Source organism: Esox lucius, chromosome 11 (genome assembly GCF_011004845.1).
Source record: "Esox lucius isolate fEsoLuc1 chromosome 11, fEsoLuc1.pri, whole genome shotgun sequence".
NCBI classification, from domain to species: domain Eukaryota; kingdom Metazoa; phylum Chordata; class Actinopteri; order Esociformes; family Esocidae; genus Esox; species Esox lucius.
Genome location: NC_047579.1, coordinates 49,440,241 through 49,457,479, shown reverse-complemented (window position 1 = coordinate 49,457,479; position 17,239 = coordinate 49,440,241). Strand labels below are relative to the sequence as shown.

The 17,239-nt window shown below is 45.9% G+C and overlaps 1 protein-coding gene across 4 annotated transcripts in view; it reads right to left on the bottom strand.

The window, feature by feature from the left end:
* Positions 1–10: 10 nt before the first annotated feature.
* Positions 11–17,239, bottom strand: part of LOC105013459 (RNA binding protein fox-1 homolog 2) — a 51,821-nt gene continuing 34,592 nt past the window's right edge. For 3 of the 4 annotated variants that reach the window (XM_034295397.1, XM_034295396.1, XM_034295399.1), the window contains 7 exons: positions 10,105–10,192; positions 9,159–9,215; positions 8,873–9,017; positions 6,528–6,573; positions 2,879–2,973; positions 2,474–2,615; positions 11–2,351 (listed from right to left, as the gene is read on the bottom strand). In XM_034295397.1, coding sequence (XP_034151288.1) covers positions 2,307–2,351; positions 2,474–2,615; positions 2,879–2,973; positions 6,528–6,573; positions 8,873–9,017; positions 9,159–9,215; positions 10,105–10,192 — 618 coding nt within the window. In that variant the 3' untranslated portion in view covers positions 11–2,306. The remainder of the gene's footprint in view (positions 2,352–2,473; positions 2,616–2,878; positions 2,974–6,527; positions 6,574–8,872; positions 9,018–9,158; positions 9,216–10,104; positions 10,193–17,239) is intronic. The other variant, XM_034295398.1, reaches the window with a different exon arrangement.

The window sequence follows — 17,239 nt, the reverse complement described above, 5'->3', positions numbered from 1 at the left end:
TTTTTTTTTCTTTTTCTTTTTTTTTGGAAAAGTTTGAAATTTCTTCTTATCATGATATTATGTCATAAATAGTCAACAGAATAACTACTGCAGCTGCACTGTCCCTCTCCACTATGATCATGAACTTCGCCTGGTCGCCTTTTCGAACTGACCCCTAATAAAGCAGCTAATAACATGGTCATGTCAACAGATGCTTTATGGCTCACCCGTCCACCTGGTTCCTTACAACATCCCTGAACTACACAATCACTTTCAATCGGATAAAGGCGGCTTGGGCAGGGCGGGGCTTTTTGAACTTGTGTTAAATAGAAAGTTTTGATCTGTTACCAATCTGACTTTTTTATGAAAATGTCAAATAATCTTCTGTGGAATCCAAAATGTTCTCTGTACACCAACATTTTTCGATTGCCTTTTCAACTACATTACCCTAACCCCTCACACATTCACCTGTCTTGTCCCTGTTTTTAAAAGGCTAACATTGCTCGACGCCATCTTTATATTGGTTTAAATTCTACCAATTTGTGACTAGCAAATTTTGCTAATAAATGAACGTTGCCCCTTATCTTCTCTCTTTGCTGCTCAGATGACACCTTCCAGAACAGGATGCCCTGAAACATCCCCATGCACACTGAAAGGACGCTCCCTGAACCCACCATAAAATAGAATGAGAGTTAAAATAACAGCATGAACAACAATCATGAAAAGTACAATAAATGTACAATAAACACTTGACCCCAAAAAAATGTGCTTTCAGAGAATCTTTGGAAACAAAAAACAAACAATAGCTGGAAAAAAAAGTATATGACAAATAATAATAGACAAAGACGGGATTTAGACATCTGTCGGTCACTTCCTGTAACTTAAAAAGCTTAAGGCAGTGACTTCAATATATATTGGACTATAACACTCCCAAAGACATAAGGGGGAGGCAGATGGCATTCTCGTGTGACCATTAGGCTGTTTCACTTCACACCTTTGCATCAACTTGACAAATATTTCAAAAATAATTTCAAAAAACAAAAGTAACCTGCGGTGCCTTGTTGCCAACTTCTTTCCACGAAACCCTAAGTTTTCCTATTCAGTCCGTAAAGAGCCGGGTCCCGCATGCATCTCCAGTACCATCAATACGTTAGCTACGCCCAGACACCTGCCAGGATTTAACCTCATCCAACCACAGTTCTGATGCTACACCTGGAATGTCAAATAGTCTAGTATAGAGAAATGGAAGTGGGAGTGGTGCTGAGCAGGCATGAGTTGTACAATATTCTAGAAGAGAAAATAATGAGGACAGCGTAGTAATATAGTAAGGATGCAGGATACAGATCAAAACACTTGTATCATTATATTTAAAACAACAGTAATAAGTCATAACTGTAATACTTATAGACCAGCAATAAGAGTAATCAACTGGGAAATTATGATAGTAACAATAGTGGATGTCACTTCACCCACATTTATTATAATAATAATAAGCTATGCTTTTTCATAGACAAAAAAAGAAACACTGAGGTAATGCAGAACCAAAACAAGTCGCTCTGCTTCTTTTTCCTTGTCACTGATTTCATCTTGGTCACGGTCTCCCTCATTACTCTCAGGGCAACCGCCGTTCCCTAGCCTAGACAACTGTCACCCCCTCAGCCTCGCAGTTCAGATTATCGAAGTGATGCTACTTGTGTTCATCCATCCCCCTCGTGTTCCTCTATGACATTTTTAGTTTTTTATACAACTAGGTGGTGTTCATTTCTGTGTCCAAATGTTTCTGTAATGGTATTACTCAACTGGGCATGTTGTCAACAGTGTTTAGTATGAAGTACCTAAGATGTCGGTACAGAGATGACCTACGACGAGGCCACACTAACGATCGGTGCACGTCAACAGCAACTGGAAATAGAGAGTACACTGTACATAGAGTGCAGTTTTGTATGTGTACATATTTAATTTGATAACATAGGCATTACCACCTCACTACTATTAGGAGCAGAGGTTTGTCGAGCTGCAGTGTAAAAAGTAAGTGGTGAGCAGCAGTTTCTTCATCCATGTCCAATAGTGTTCTTCAGTAAAATGGAACCGTTCTGATGTCTTCAATTAATGATGCTACAGGTCCTTTTGTTTGGTCCATTACCGTGTCACTGTGAATGTGACAGCTGAAGCAGGCGGAGTTACAGTTGAGTTGATCTTGATTGGATGACCTTTTTCTAGAACACCTGGGTATGTTTGAACCGCCGCCCACATAAAATGGAGGGGAGCTCTTCCCAAATGCAGAGCTGGAAAAAGGGCTCGGAGACGCGGCGCTCCGAGAGTGTCGTTTAGTAAGGAGCAAACCGACTGTACCCAGCCCGATATAGACTAGCCTGGACAGAGAAGGAGAGAGAAACACAAATGAATGACACACAGGGAGAGCAAGGAGCCGTCTCCTCGTGAACGACAGGTAGCGTGAGAAAAATTATTGAATGAGTAAATAACCAACATTTACATAAAGTGAAGACAATTCAGTTTCCAGTTGCCTGTTGTTGTAGTGTTGAGGTTGGGTTGCTCTTACCATGGCACCAACTCCATAGGCAGCCGCTGCCGGACCTAGAGCATGGTAGGGGTCTGTGGTGTACACCCGTCCGTAACTGACACACAGGAACACCGACACGCCCGTTAGCCGCACGCACTTACAATAAACCCACCCAGCACTGCCGATCGCGCCGCACACAAGACTGGGAGGATCTCAGCCGTGCACACCAGATCAGCATGGTTTCACAACTGAGGTAGCCCAGCGTGTTATAATGCAGCCGTATGGTCATATTAGTCTGCTGATTATGGATGTCCTCAGATGAACCCCCCCCCCCCCCCCCCCCCCCCCCCACAACCACCACCACCCCCCCCCCCCTACCTGTCACTGTAAGCGGCAGCAGCGGCGGCGGCAGCGGTTGCTCCGGTTACGGCGGCAGGCTGAGCGTAGCGGTAGGCGGCGGCAGGGTAGGCCCCCTAGGAGACACAGAGAGACAGACGCTTTACCACACACCAGTCACATTAATACACAGATACGGATAAAAGGAAGAGAACACTGCACTTTTTTCTTTCCTTTCCATAAAAGTCGAAAAGGAAGGTTTTGAGTGAGGAACAGAAGGGTTCAAATTGCAGTGGTCTCTTAATTTTAACACTTTCTGTTCCTCACTCAAAACCTTCCTTTTCGACTTTTATGGAAAGGAAAGAAAAAGGTGCAGTGGTCAAATTTGTTTCTGGAGCCGTATGGCTGCCAGAGTTAATCATTCACTAACTGGATTATTCTGATTATATAGCCATTTATCGCGTTGTCTGAAAAGCATTAAAAAACAAATACAGTGGAGAAACCCGTTAACATTGGAGATTCTGAATGATTAGAAAGAGCTGTGTAAGAGTTCTGTCACAGTGAAGCAACCAATGATAGAACCTTTGTGGTTAAAAATAAAAACAGGTACTAAACAGGGAGGGATGTATCAAACATCAACAGTGTAGCATATCCAATAAACTCAACACAGATAGATGTGTAACTAACATTCACAAGAATCCTCAATACTCCCATTGTACATGGATATGACAGACAAAGACAGGGGAAGAGAGAGGTGACACAGGCAAGCACAGTGTCACACAGTGTCACACAGTGTCACACAGTGTCACACAGTGTCACACAGTGTCACACAGTGTCACACAGTGTCACACAGTGTCACACAGTGTCACACAGTGTCACACAGTGTCACACAGTGTCACACAGTGTCACACAGTGTCACACAGTGTCACACAGTGTCACACAGTGTCACACACTGAAACAGCATGCATGTCCCCAGTGCAGACCTTATGGGCACACCACTGGAATCAAACCGAGACCAACCCAGATCCTTCCCCTGGAAACCTGCTGAACAACTAGACCCAGGACACAGGGAGGGGGGCTGTGGGAGGGGGAATGTGGGAGGGTGGGAGTAGGGGGGCGAGGGAGGGACATTAATGCTATCGACAGACAACACAGACAAAGGGGAGGTGGACACTACAGTAACTGTATCTACAGACAACACAGACAAAGGGGAGGTGGACACTCTACAGTAACTGTATCTACAGACAACACAGACAAAGGGGAGGTGGACACTCTACAGTAACTGTATCTACAGACAACACAGACAAAGGGGAGGTGGACACACTACAGTAACTGTATCGACAGACAACACAGACAAAGGGGAGGTGGACACTCTACAGTAACTGTATCGACAGACAACACAGACAAAGGGGAGGTGGACACACTACAGTAACTGTATCGACAGACAACACAGACAAAGGGGAGGTGGACACACTACAGTAACTGTATCGACAGACAACACAGACAAAGGGGAGGTGGACACACTACAGTAACTGTATCGACAGACAACACAGACAAAGGGGAGGTGGACACACTACAGTAACTGTATCGACAGACAACACAGACAAAGGGGAGGTGGACACACTACAGTAATTGTATCGACAGACAACACAGACAAAGGGGAGGTGGACACACTACAGTAACTGTATCGACAGACAACACAGACAAAGGGGAGGTGGACACTCTACAGTAACTGTATCTACAGACAACACAGACAAAGGGGAGGTGGACACACTACAGTAACTGTATCTACAGACAACACAGACAAAGGGGAGGTGGACACACTACAGTAACTGTATCGACAGACAACACAGACAAAGGGGAGGTGGACACACTACAGCAACTGTATCGACAGACAACCCAGACAAAGGGGAGGTAGACACACTACAGTAACTGTATCGACAGACAACCCAGACAAAGGGGAGGTGGACACACTACAGTAACTGTATCTACAGACAACACAGACAAAGGGGAGGTGGACACACTACAGTAACTGTATCGACAGACAACACAGACAAAGGGGAGGTGGACACACTACAGTAACTGTATCGACAGACAACACAGACAAAGGGGAGGTGGACACACTACAGTAACTGTATCGACAGACAACACAGACAAAGGGGAGGTGGACACACTACAGTAACTGTATCGACAGACAACACAGACAAAGGGGAGGTGGACACACTACAGTAACTGTATCGACAGACAACACAGACAAAGGGGAGGTGGACACACTACAGTAACTGTATCGACAGACAACACAGACAAAGGGGAGGTGGACACACTACAGTAACTGTATCGACAGACAACACAGACAAAGGGGAGGTGGACACACTACAGTAACTGTATCGACAGACAACACAGACAAAGGGGAGGTGGACACACTACAGTAACTGTATCGACAGACAACACAGACAAAGGGGAGGTGGACACACTACAGTAACTGTATCGACAGACAACACAGACAAAGGGGAGGTGGACACACTACAGTAACTGTATCGACAGACAACACAGACAAAGGGGAGGTGGACACACTACAGTAACTGTATCGACAGACAACACAGACAAAGGGGAGGTGGACACACTACAGTAACTGTATCGACAGACAACACAGACAAAGGGGAGGTGGACACACTACAGTAACTGTATCGACAGACAACACAGACAAAGGGGAGGTGGACACACTACAGTAACTGTATCGACAGACAACACAGACAAAGGGGAGGTGGACACTACAGTAACTGTATCGACAGACAACACAGACAAAGGGGAGGTGGACACTACAGTAACCAAACAATGTTTTCCTCAGCGTGCATTGGGGCCTCACAGAGCAGCGCTGCCACCCAGATGTCTGGAACTGCTATAGTACTCAGGGAAACGGCTGTGGTATCTTCCAGTCATAAGGAATGGTGTTGGGAACAATGGCTTTTGTATGAAAAGAGCCAGCGATTAAAACACAAATAAAATGTTTTTTAATGCTATCATCGACCGTATTTAATGCTATCATCGACCAGCAGTCAACATTTTAGAGACCAGGCTCTCTTTGCACAAACTGGCAAAAACACAACAGCTTAGTAGCTTAGTAACAAACACTTTGCCCACTAACCTGTGCAGATTTCAGTGAGTTAATTGGAAAATTAAAGTTAACATTTCCAAAACAAAATCAAAAATTTAGATTAAACACCATGGGGGGGGGGGGGGGGTAAAACAGTAGATGCAGCGTGTGGTAATTGACCATACCTGAGGCAATCTGCTACTAATGATTGAAGCCTGAAACACTATTCTATAGAGAGAACAGAAACAGCCATGGTCAACCTGGACACACACTGACAGACACGGGCCCAGACACATCCTCACACAGAGCCACCTGGGTGCCGGTTACACTCATTGTAATCAGACAGCCACCTCTACAACCCAGGGTCTAGCTGGGACGAGGACAACCACTGCAGGGATCCCAAGCTGTGACCAAGTGCCAAAGCATGGAACTCGTAGAATAACTCAATGGAGGTGCTGTGTGTATGAAACTGATTTTTTATGACGCATTTTTATTTGGGTAGCTCTGCACTGCACACTCGGGTACGCACATGCAGAAACACAAAGACAGAAAGGAGACAGAGCTTCAAGTGAGACAAAGAAGTGGGGATTTACTTACGTATAAGTCGGCAGCTCCATAAAACCCACCATCCTGATACACCACACTAAGAGAGGAAAACAGACAGAGAGGGTGGAAGAGAGGGCAGACAGGGGAGGGGGGGGGTAGACGGGAGGGGGGGGTAGACGGGAAAGGGGGGGGTAGACAGGGGGGATAGGGGGTAGATGGGGGTGTTGATAGGGGACGGGGAGGGTAGATGGGGGACGGGGAGGGTAGATGGGGGGGGGGGGGGTAGACAGGGGAGGGGGGGGGTAGACGGGAAAGGGGGGGGGTAGACAGGGGGGATGGGGGGTAGATGGGGGGGGTAGACGGGAAAGGGGGGGGTAGACGGGAAAGGGGGGACGGGGTAGACAGGGGGGATGGGGGGTAGATGGGGGGTGTTGATAGGGGACGGGGAGGGTAGATGGGGGGATGGGGGGTGTAGTAGATGGGGGGGGATGGGGGGGGTAGATGGGGGACGGGAGGGTAGATGGGGGGATGGGGGGTGTAGTAGATGGGGGGGATGGGGGGTGTAGATAGGGGACGGGAGGGTAGATGGGGGGATGGGGGGTGTAGTAGATGGGGGGGATGGGGGGTGTAGATAGGGGACGGGAGGGTAGATGGGGGGATGGGGGGTGTAGTAGATGGGGGGGATGGGGGGTGTAGATAGGGGACGGGAGGGTAGATGGGGGGATGGGGGGTGTAGTAGATGGGGGGGATGGGGGGTGTAGATAGGGGACGGGAGGGTAGATGGGGGGATGGGGGGTGTAGTAGATGGGGGGGATGGGGGGTGTAGATAGGGGACGGGAGGGTAGATGGGGGGATGGGGGGTGTAGTAGATGGGGGGGATGGGGGGTGTAGATAGGGGACGGGAGGGTAGATGGGGGGTGTAGATAGAGAGGGTCCAAGACCAGAGTGGCAGGAACAAAAGCCAGTTTGGAGGAAAGTAAAAAAAAAAAATTTAAAGTTATTGAACACACAAGCATCATGCAGAAGGAAAACCACTTCCATTCATCTGATTAACAACCAACATGTACCAGTGGGCACCATCATCTAGCAGCCTCCTCCATGGACAGGACATTTAAATGAGGAAAAGGGGCCGTGACAAGCAGGCAGTCAGACGATCGTTTCAAGTCCAGATGAAATATGGAAGAGGCATTTCCTGAAGCACTATTTCTGTTAACTTCAGAATATGACGGCATTTGCATCCCCATGGACCAAGTGGCATGACTCAGCATGCACATGCAACAGAGCACCGCGGCCCCCGAATCAGCCCAGAACAACCGGGACATGGAAAACCTCAGGATCACGTGTCTTAGCTTGACACGGATCAACTTAGGACTCCGCATGGGAATGAGTGTGTGAGTGTATACTGGGTGTGAGGAAAACAGATCAACAGAACCGCATTCACACTATTTAATCGCGACAACACTATGAATACAGACACCAATATTACTACGTTGTTTTTTTCCAACACCAAAATGTGCATTGACATAAACACTCCACCCACCGAGTGTTTATGTTGCCAGCCGTGCTGACTGGGGATTCTACACAGTGGAGAGTTTACTCACTTTTTAGGACATAAAAACACAATGAAGTCAAGCATGAGTACATGCTTGTTGTGATTTAGAGCACAAGAACATTCTACCATCGATGTTCTCAAAGTATCTCTGACGTTTAGTTTAATAGCTGTACCATTTCAACAACGCACAGCAACGGCACCAACGATGTGCATACTGAACTGCAGCCTATCGGACTGGAGCGCCGAAAATTGATTCGCGATACAGCAGTCGACATTCTTATTGGCTTACGAGGGTAGTGGATCTTTGTCTGATCATCAATGGAAAAAAATCTAATTACTAATGACAAATCAGTGAATGGATCCCAATATCAAATTGCAATAGTGTTTATATCACAGAAACGAAGATATACGCAATATTATAGTATTGTGACACCAGTATAGTGATCGTATTGTATCTTGAGATACCCAGGCAGTCCCCACCCCTACTGAACACTACTGAACACTACTGAACACTACTGAACCACATGTTTACTGGTGGTTTGAATGCTGACTGGCTTATAGCCCTGGTCAGGCACAACGTCACTTTGGCTCTTTTACTTGCGTTGGTAATTTATAAGGCATCTCGGTGTTTGTGAAATATGGTCAATATACAGCTGAGCGCCGCGTCCAGGATCTCTTCAACGCAATCGTGCCTAAGAACAACTCCTAGCCGTGGTATATCGGCCATATCCCCTAACCCCTCTGACCTCACGGCTTACTTGCCCTATACCAAGAAGGGACAGAAATGGGCATGCACGACACGGTGAGCAGGTCCTCTCAGGTGAGACGCGGCTGAACCTCTTACCCGGGGTAGGCAGGAAGGGCCGGCTGGGGGACGGCCGCACGGACGGCGCTGTACACGGGCCGGCCCCGCCCCCTGAGGTGGGCGCCGCGGAACGCTGCCGCCGTAGAGGCCGCCGCCGCCGCAGTCGGGTAGGGGAACCCTGGGACTGAGGGGGCGCAGAGAGAGGGAGGCAGCATGAAGAACAAGGCAAACATCAAGGGGGGGGGTCATGACAATGGTAATTCAAGACCCCCCCCCCCCCCCCCCCCCCCCCGTGAAGGGTGTCCAGCGTAAGAGGACTGTTTACCTGCATAGAGCTCTGGTCCGTACATGGCCTGCACCATTGGGCTTAACTTCCACCCAGCTGAGAAGAAGACGTGTAGGGTTTAATGCAGATTGGAGGTATACACAAAGACGGGAACTGACTGGCAATTCGTTTTTATGTATGAAAGTGTTTGGTATGCCAGAGTTTGGTATGAAGACCTTTTTTACCATAAGTGGTTGTGTAAGTTTTTCTTTGTGTTATGTAAGTGTTTGATATCTTGGTGAGGCTAACAGATTGGTTTGTTCGCAGGTGTGTGGTATGTATCTTGGTGAGGCTAAGGGAGTAGTTTGGTTATAAGTGTGTGGTATGTATCTTGGTGAGGCTAAGGGAGTAGTTTGGTTATAAGTGTGTGGTATGTATCTTGGTGAGGCTAAGGGAGTAGTTTGGTTATAAGTGTGTGGTATGTATCTTGGTGAGGCTAAGGGAGTAGTTTGGTTATAAGTGTGTGGTATGTATCTTGGTGAGGCTAATGGAGTAGTTTGGTTATAAGTGTGTGGTATGTATCTTGGTGAGGCTAAGGTAGTAGTTTGGTTATAAGTGTGTGGTATGTATCTTGGTGAGGCTAATGGAGTAGTTTGGTTATAAGTGTGTGGTATGTATCTTGGTGAGGCTAATGGAGTAGTTTGGTTAAAAGTGTGTGGTATGTATCTTGGTGAGGCTAATGGAGTAGTTTGGTTATAAGTGTGTGTGGTATGTATCTTGGTGAGGCTAATGGAGTAGTTTGGTTATAAGTGTGTGGTATGTATCTTGGTGAGGCTAATGGAGTAGTTTGGTTATAAGTGTGTGGTATGTATCTTGGTGAGGCTAATGGAGTAGTTTGGTTATAAGTGTGTGGTATGTATCTTGGTGAGGCTAATGGAGTAGTTTGGTTATAAATGTGTGGTATGTATCTTGGTGAGGCTAATTTAGCCGTGTGGGTGTGGATTACCATATGGCAGGGTGCTAAGGGCCTCTCCGTTGGGGTAGGGGCTGACCATCTTCTTATTGGTCATCACCCTGGCTGTGGCGTTGTTAACCTGGGGAGTCAGGAAGAGGGACAATGAGCAAAGCAACGAGCCTGGCCTCCTCAATGGTAAGGAAGCACACACACACACACACACACACACACACACACATAGACACACATCAGAAACATCAACAGTTTAACAAGGTGTCAGAAATAAGCAATACTTAAAAATGAAAGGGCAAATAAGACGTAGTACATCGGCTCTCTAACAAGATGTTTTTTCATAACTTGCCAGGAAAACGGCGAGTGTGTGTACACATCCAGGGAGGCCTGAGTACCAGACAGCTCCCATTCACCATCACTGGGTGATATCCTTCATTATGATGCGGGGGTTTGTTTACTCCTCATCCCAAGACTGCTGACAACATGGACCCTCCTCTCCTTTACTCTGTCTGTCTGTCTGTGGTTTGTGTGTGTACATGAACGGGCGTAGGGTTTGTTAGGGGGAGTCTTAGTCATGCAATTAAAGTGATGTGCCCAAAAGGACTGAAATAAATGTTTCATTGTTAACAGGCAACTAGCTGCCAGTGGTTGTGCCCAGCAGTCGCGGGGGGGGGGGGGGGGGGGGGGGGGGAGAAGAGAAGGTGAGGGGGAGAAAAAGAGGTGAAAATACTGAGGAAAAAAGACTGAGATAAATTCAGGAAGAGCGGGGAAACTTGGCACTGCTGGAAAATAATAACATGCCTTGATAGTATGCAGGTCTATCTGTCTGTATATGTGTCTGTGTGAGTATAAAGGCTGGCATTTCTGTCTAATGCTGTGCCCGGGTGTTAAATAAGATGCCTGCTAGCTAGGCTAATCCCCTCTCTGAACTTCAAAGGGCAATATTAGGCCCCCTCAATCTTTCTCCATCTCCTCTGATGGGCTTTCAGAGAACGAGTGCAGTTTCAGTGTGGTGTTGTGAGTTAGTAACGACCAAGCGGCCAGACCGCTGTGTGATGAGGTTCCATTTAGGAGGCCATTATGGCTTTAGCTGCCTTTAACTCCCCACAAGTGAGTCATGCTCTTTATCACGGCAGCTCTTATTCAAATGGAAATGAGATTTACCACATTTCTCTTCATTGCAAATGAGGTCAGCCTTGAGTGATTCAATTAGCTGACGTAATAGCCCTTGTGAGTGAAGACATTGTAAAATTAAACAAATAAATCAGCCCGAATCAGATTAACGCTGGCGATCTTTTTATATCAAAGCCTCCATGTGTGTGCCTTTTCAAAATCTCTATCCAGGGTGAGATAACTATAGAGGTGGATGTCAACACCAGGGCAATTACTGTCATGTGGTCAATGTCACTGTGAGGTGGACATGCAAATCAAACATATACCAAAGTGAGAACCACAATAACATCCTCCTAATAAACAGCCTTTCCTGGCCACCTCACCCCTACACAGTCCAGCAGAAACAACACAACTGGACCAAATTAAATCAACGTACCTAAAGACAAATCAAAACACGTCAGGAGAGGGAGAGAAAGAGAGGGGCAAAAAAAAAACAACATTTGTTCGGACAAAATTTTTATAACACAGAAATTACACACGGCCAGATATGTGCGCATTACATGAGTGAGAATAAGGAACCAAAACAATAAAAGATTCAGCCAACCAGCAAGCGTCAGATGCAGCACAGAGCGACCAATCAGAACCATCACAGCACTCCCATATCCAACACACACAGAGACGGAGATGAGCCAGGTAAGGGCTGGGAGAGAGGGATGCAGGTGAGAAGTAGAGAGAGGGAGACAGAGCCAGTCCACATACAAAAAACAGGGAAACAAAGATGATGAAAGGAAGAAAGAAAGACACAGTTTGTCAACATAAAGCAACACCCCAAACAAATGATTATTTATTTTAAAAAAAAAAACAGTTTTTTACCAAGGTGCGTCCTTCAAAAAAGGGAAAAAAAAGTACCTAATTTGATTAGGTGACCATTCTCCTAAAGACCCAACTACGTGAGGGATAGCAATACAGACACCAGAGAATGGAGGGAAGAGAGGAGAAAGGCAATCCTCATATCCCCCCAAAAAAGAAACACTGCCAGGCATAGTAACACTGTCACAAACTAAACACTGCGCACACACACACTTACCATTACTACCACCTACACTCTGTAGAGTGCTGCTGTTCTACACTGTACTGAATATTCCCTTCCATTACTATCCCCTACACTCTGTAGAGTGCTGCTATTCTACACTGTACTGAATATTCCCTTCCATTACTATCACCTACACTCTGTAGAGTGCTGCTGTTATACACTGTACTGAATATTCCCTTCCATTACTACCACCTACACTCTGTAGAGTGCTGTTGTTCTACACTGTACTGAATATTCCCTTCCATTACTACCACCTACACTCTGTAGAGTGCTGTTGTTCTACACTGTACTGAATATTCCCTTCCATTACTACCACCTACACTCTGTAGAGTGCTGCTGTTCTACACTGTACTGAATATTCCCTTCCATTACTACCACCTACACTCTGTAGAGTGCTGTTGTTCTACACTGTACTGAATATTCCCTTGCATTACTATCACCTACACTCTGTAGAGTGCTGCTGTTCTACACTGTACTGAATATTCTGTTCTGGACGATTCCCTCCTACAGCTTGGTTTTGTAACTTTAAATGTCCTCAACAAGATGAATACAGCTTATCATTAATATCGAACAGATATTCCAAAAGATAGTGAGATGTATTTTCAATACAGTGCCCATTTAACTGATATCTACAGCAACAGATAACTGGACACTTGGTTAACATCTGTGAGAGGTTTCCCCCTAAAGTTGAATAATTATTTTCAAAGAACCCAGAAAAACATCCGACTTACATAGAAAGCAATGCAGAGCCCTCCACCACCATTTGCATAAGAATGACCAGGCTACCATTGTACTTCCGTGCAGAAAAATGTTCAATTTTATTAATGACTTAATATAAAGAATTATTTTCCAACTGTACATTCTGTGCCACCCTCTGTGCGCGTCCTGAAAGCAGATGGATCCAGATGTGGTGCACAACCATTTAAAGGGACATGACTCTGAAACCCAGCCAACACAGACAGGATGTCTTGGCTGATACTGACTGAAGTTGTTGAAGGCCCGACAACAGCGGTGAACAGGAGCCTCCCTGAGAGCCGTGGGTTGACGTTGATCACACCGTGGGAACAACGCCTCCCATGGGAGCTGGTCGGCCGTGTCATTGATAAGAGGATGACAATTAAACCAAGGGGGGGGGGGGGGCATTCAATTTTATGACAGGCTGGACCGGGCCGTCAATAGGCTGTCTGTGAGTCATGACCCTCATCGCCGCTACCTGCTCTATCACCCCAGAGACTCACTCTGAACCAGAACAGGGCATCTGATCAACCTGTAATATAATGAAGACACTGTGGGAAGAACTTCAGCATGTAAATACTGCATGTCCTGCTCTGATTATCTACTACCACTGAAGTAGCTGACAGATAAAAAAAATGGCAGTCAAATATATGGTTTGTGTTGATTGTTCTCTATATTCGAATTTATATGCCTTTTTCAAGGGTGGGGTGGGAGTCAGATCAGCGATTATGTCATTTATACACAACTTACCGTTGCCGAAGAAACAGCGTGAGGACACGCGAGTGGTTACCGTGGAGACTGATAACAACACACACAGAAGTCATCAGGAAACAGAAAAAAAATATAATAACAAATAAATAAACCAACACACAAGCCAATAAATAAACCAACAGACAAGCTGATAAATAAAACTCCCCCCAATGTGAAATAGAAATGAAGATAGACAAAGACAGGTTGGGGTGCTTCTTACAGCATATTAAAAGATAATCAGGAGTGGAAGGGACACAACCGCCCGGTTGATCACATTTGGATTAAGACCGTGGCTTAATTGCGTCTAAAAATTGGTATCCCACTCTAGTGGCAGTTAAAATAATGAAGTGAAATGTACCAGAAAATAGATCTCATTAAAAAGCAATGGGGCAGGATTCCTATTTTGATCTGGAGAGTGCGTAACTATTAAAACATCTTTTCTCTTTTGTTCAACCATGAATCATGACAAACTAATTTTGGAAAAAAAAACATCAAGATATAAAAAGACAAGGATGGAGGAAAGACTAGAGACTGAATAACATGAGGAAATCCAATGATGGGTTTACAAACAGGTGCATGGAGACAAGACCAGTCAAAACAAGTGGGTGGAGACCGCAGTGTCACAAGGGATCAGTGGAAGGAAAAAAAATAACTTGACTGGCATGGAGAGAGTGGAAGACAGACAGAGAGAGTGGAAGACAGACAGAGAGAGTGGAAGACAGACAGAGAGAGTGGAAGACAGACAGAGAGAGTGGAAGACAGACAGAGAGAGTGGAAGACAGACAGAGAGAGTGGAAGACAGACAGAGAGAGTGGAAGACAGACAGAGAGAGTGGAAGACAGACAGAGAGAGTGGAAGACAGACAGAGAGAGTGGAAGACAGACAGAGAGAGTGGAAGACAGACAGAGAGAGTGGAAGACAGACAGAGAGAGTGGAAGACAGACAGAGAGAGTGGAAGACAGACAGAGAGAGTGGAAGACAGACAGAGAGAGTGGAAGACAGACAGAGAGAGTGGAAGACAGACAGAGAGAGTGGAAGACAGACAAAAAGACACAGACAGACAGAGAGAGAGAGAGAGAGAGAGAGAGAGAGAGAGAGAGGGAGCAGACTGTGCAGGAAGAGAGAGACAGAAAGGGAACAGTTCATACTCCCTGTCCCCTTTCTAGTGACCTCCTCCTACACACAAACACACCAATCCATTCACAGGTTCACCCAGTCTTCTCCGACAGTCATGCAAAGTGTCTGAAACAAAACAACAATCATGACTAAAGCCAAGTCCAAAGCTAAGGCCAGTTTATCACAGCCTATTCTGAGCACAAATACACTTCTGGGGCACAGCGTGTTCACAGCCTTCCTTTTGATTATAGCTCATTCACATATTAAGTTCTAGTAATTTTTTTTAAAGATTTCTAAATAAATGCCTTTCAATGAGGTTGACGTTCCAGATTAGAAGTCAAATTTGTTTTCTTGAAGAACATGACAGTTCTCTCTAAAAGACTGACGGAACCAATTCAAATTGAGGCTGTGAGCGGTTTGTCAGCCGCGGAAGCGTAACCTAAAACCGCTGAGAGACAACGGATCGGCCATGCAGGATCAGATGAACAGTACCACCAAGTCAGTACTTATCACGCTCATTTCCCTTCTTCAGTCAGACACTCAGGCCCATGCAGTGATCAGCTCTCTACCACCCAGTGCATTATGGGATGCATGCGGAGCACCAGGAGGTGCCTGTCCTTATTACCACCTCTGGGCTGACAGACAGACAAGACCTTCCCATTCTACTGCATCTAATGTCTGTCTAAAACTCTGCACCGCGGAGCAATCACTTCCCACAGCTACACGTCAGCGAGAGTGGCATGCCAGAGACACCTACAACGTTCATTACACTTCTTACTACTGCAGGCTGGGAAATGTAGTGTGACAGGACAGCGCGGTGAAAAGGGCTTGATCCATCAAAATGGCGGGTATCCCACAGTCAAATGTCTTGACTGTCACTTCCAAAACGTCAGTGCGATGTGTTCCTTGATGGCATATAAATGTCAGTGCCAAGGAGTGGTCTACCGAGTCTCATTTGAGAGAGAGATGGTTATAGAACACGTGTGTATTGTGGAATACCCTTTGAAATGAGGACACACACACACACATACACATTAACACACACACACACACACACACAGGGACACTAATGGGAGATGCATGGTGAGCAGACTCAGAGGTGGTGGAGACACAAACAGCAGGAAGACACAGGCGAATTGGACCACTTACATGGGTACAGTGGAAGCGCACGGGAAACTGACTTCTTCAAAGCACAGAGTTTTATTCCAGACAAAAAAACAGTACACTTAGATGTAATAGAATAGGTCATTGTACACATTAATACTACATTCTATGTACAACCAATTACCATGCACACTGAGGATTCCAGAGAGACTGGCTAGGAGAACATCAACCGCTACAAATCCCCATGCACTGAGAGACTGCAGTCAACAACAGACCAAATCCTTGGATCCAATAAACTATTGCAATTTTTTTTTCCTTCAGTGGATAGACAGCCCTTCTTGGACAACAGCATGCTAGACCACCAGGACTCAACATCACTCTCACCGAAGTCCGTAAAAAGTCAGCTAGCCGAGATAAGAAATTAAAAAGGCATGCAAGAAACGACTGAGTGTCTGGCTCCGTGTTAGTGTTCGCCATGTCAGGACACAGCAGTAACCATCATGCACACAAACGTCCACCAGGTCCCATGCAAGATAACAGCACACATGAGGGTTGCACCGATATATTGGCCAGCAATCGGTATTGGACTATCATAGGCAGAAGTGTAGTAACGGCTTTAAATTCGGCTAATATTTCAGACCGATTGTTCGTTCCCGCATATCCGCTGCATTCATTTTACCGTATCACTGGCAAAACCAATACCCGCCCATTTTTTTGATTTCCTGACATTAACATTTTTTGTTATACACATGAACTGCATTTGCTTGTATACAGATTTTCTCTGTCGAGCTGCAACACTGTTCTTATGGTTATTGAGCTCTGGGTGTTATTGTATTAATGTGAGACTTCAGAAACAAAGAGCAGACTCTCCTCACAGTCGGAGTCAGCCGATGAATCCAGTACACTATGCAGACCAGTCACAAGCAACTTCAGACGGCTCATGGTCTTTAAGAAGGGGAGAGGGGGAGAGAGCGCCTCCAGCGTCTCCTGAAGCCAGCATTTCTGTTTTTCTTTCATTGTTTTGTTCACACGCGTGGTGGTTTTCGAGTGGTTTGAGTTTAAACTGCAACTTCTAGCAACCATGTCAAATTACTACAGGACAGTCAGATTCTAGACAGCTAGCGAGTGGCTGTAGACAAACACAGACAAGGGCTGTTGTCTCCATTACCATGGAAATCTCCTTTCAGGCGCAGCAGAAAACTTCCGAGGTGTAACATTTTGGCTTAGACTAAGGGTAAGGACACAAGATTTTTTGCAAATTGA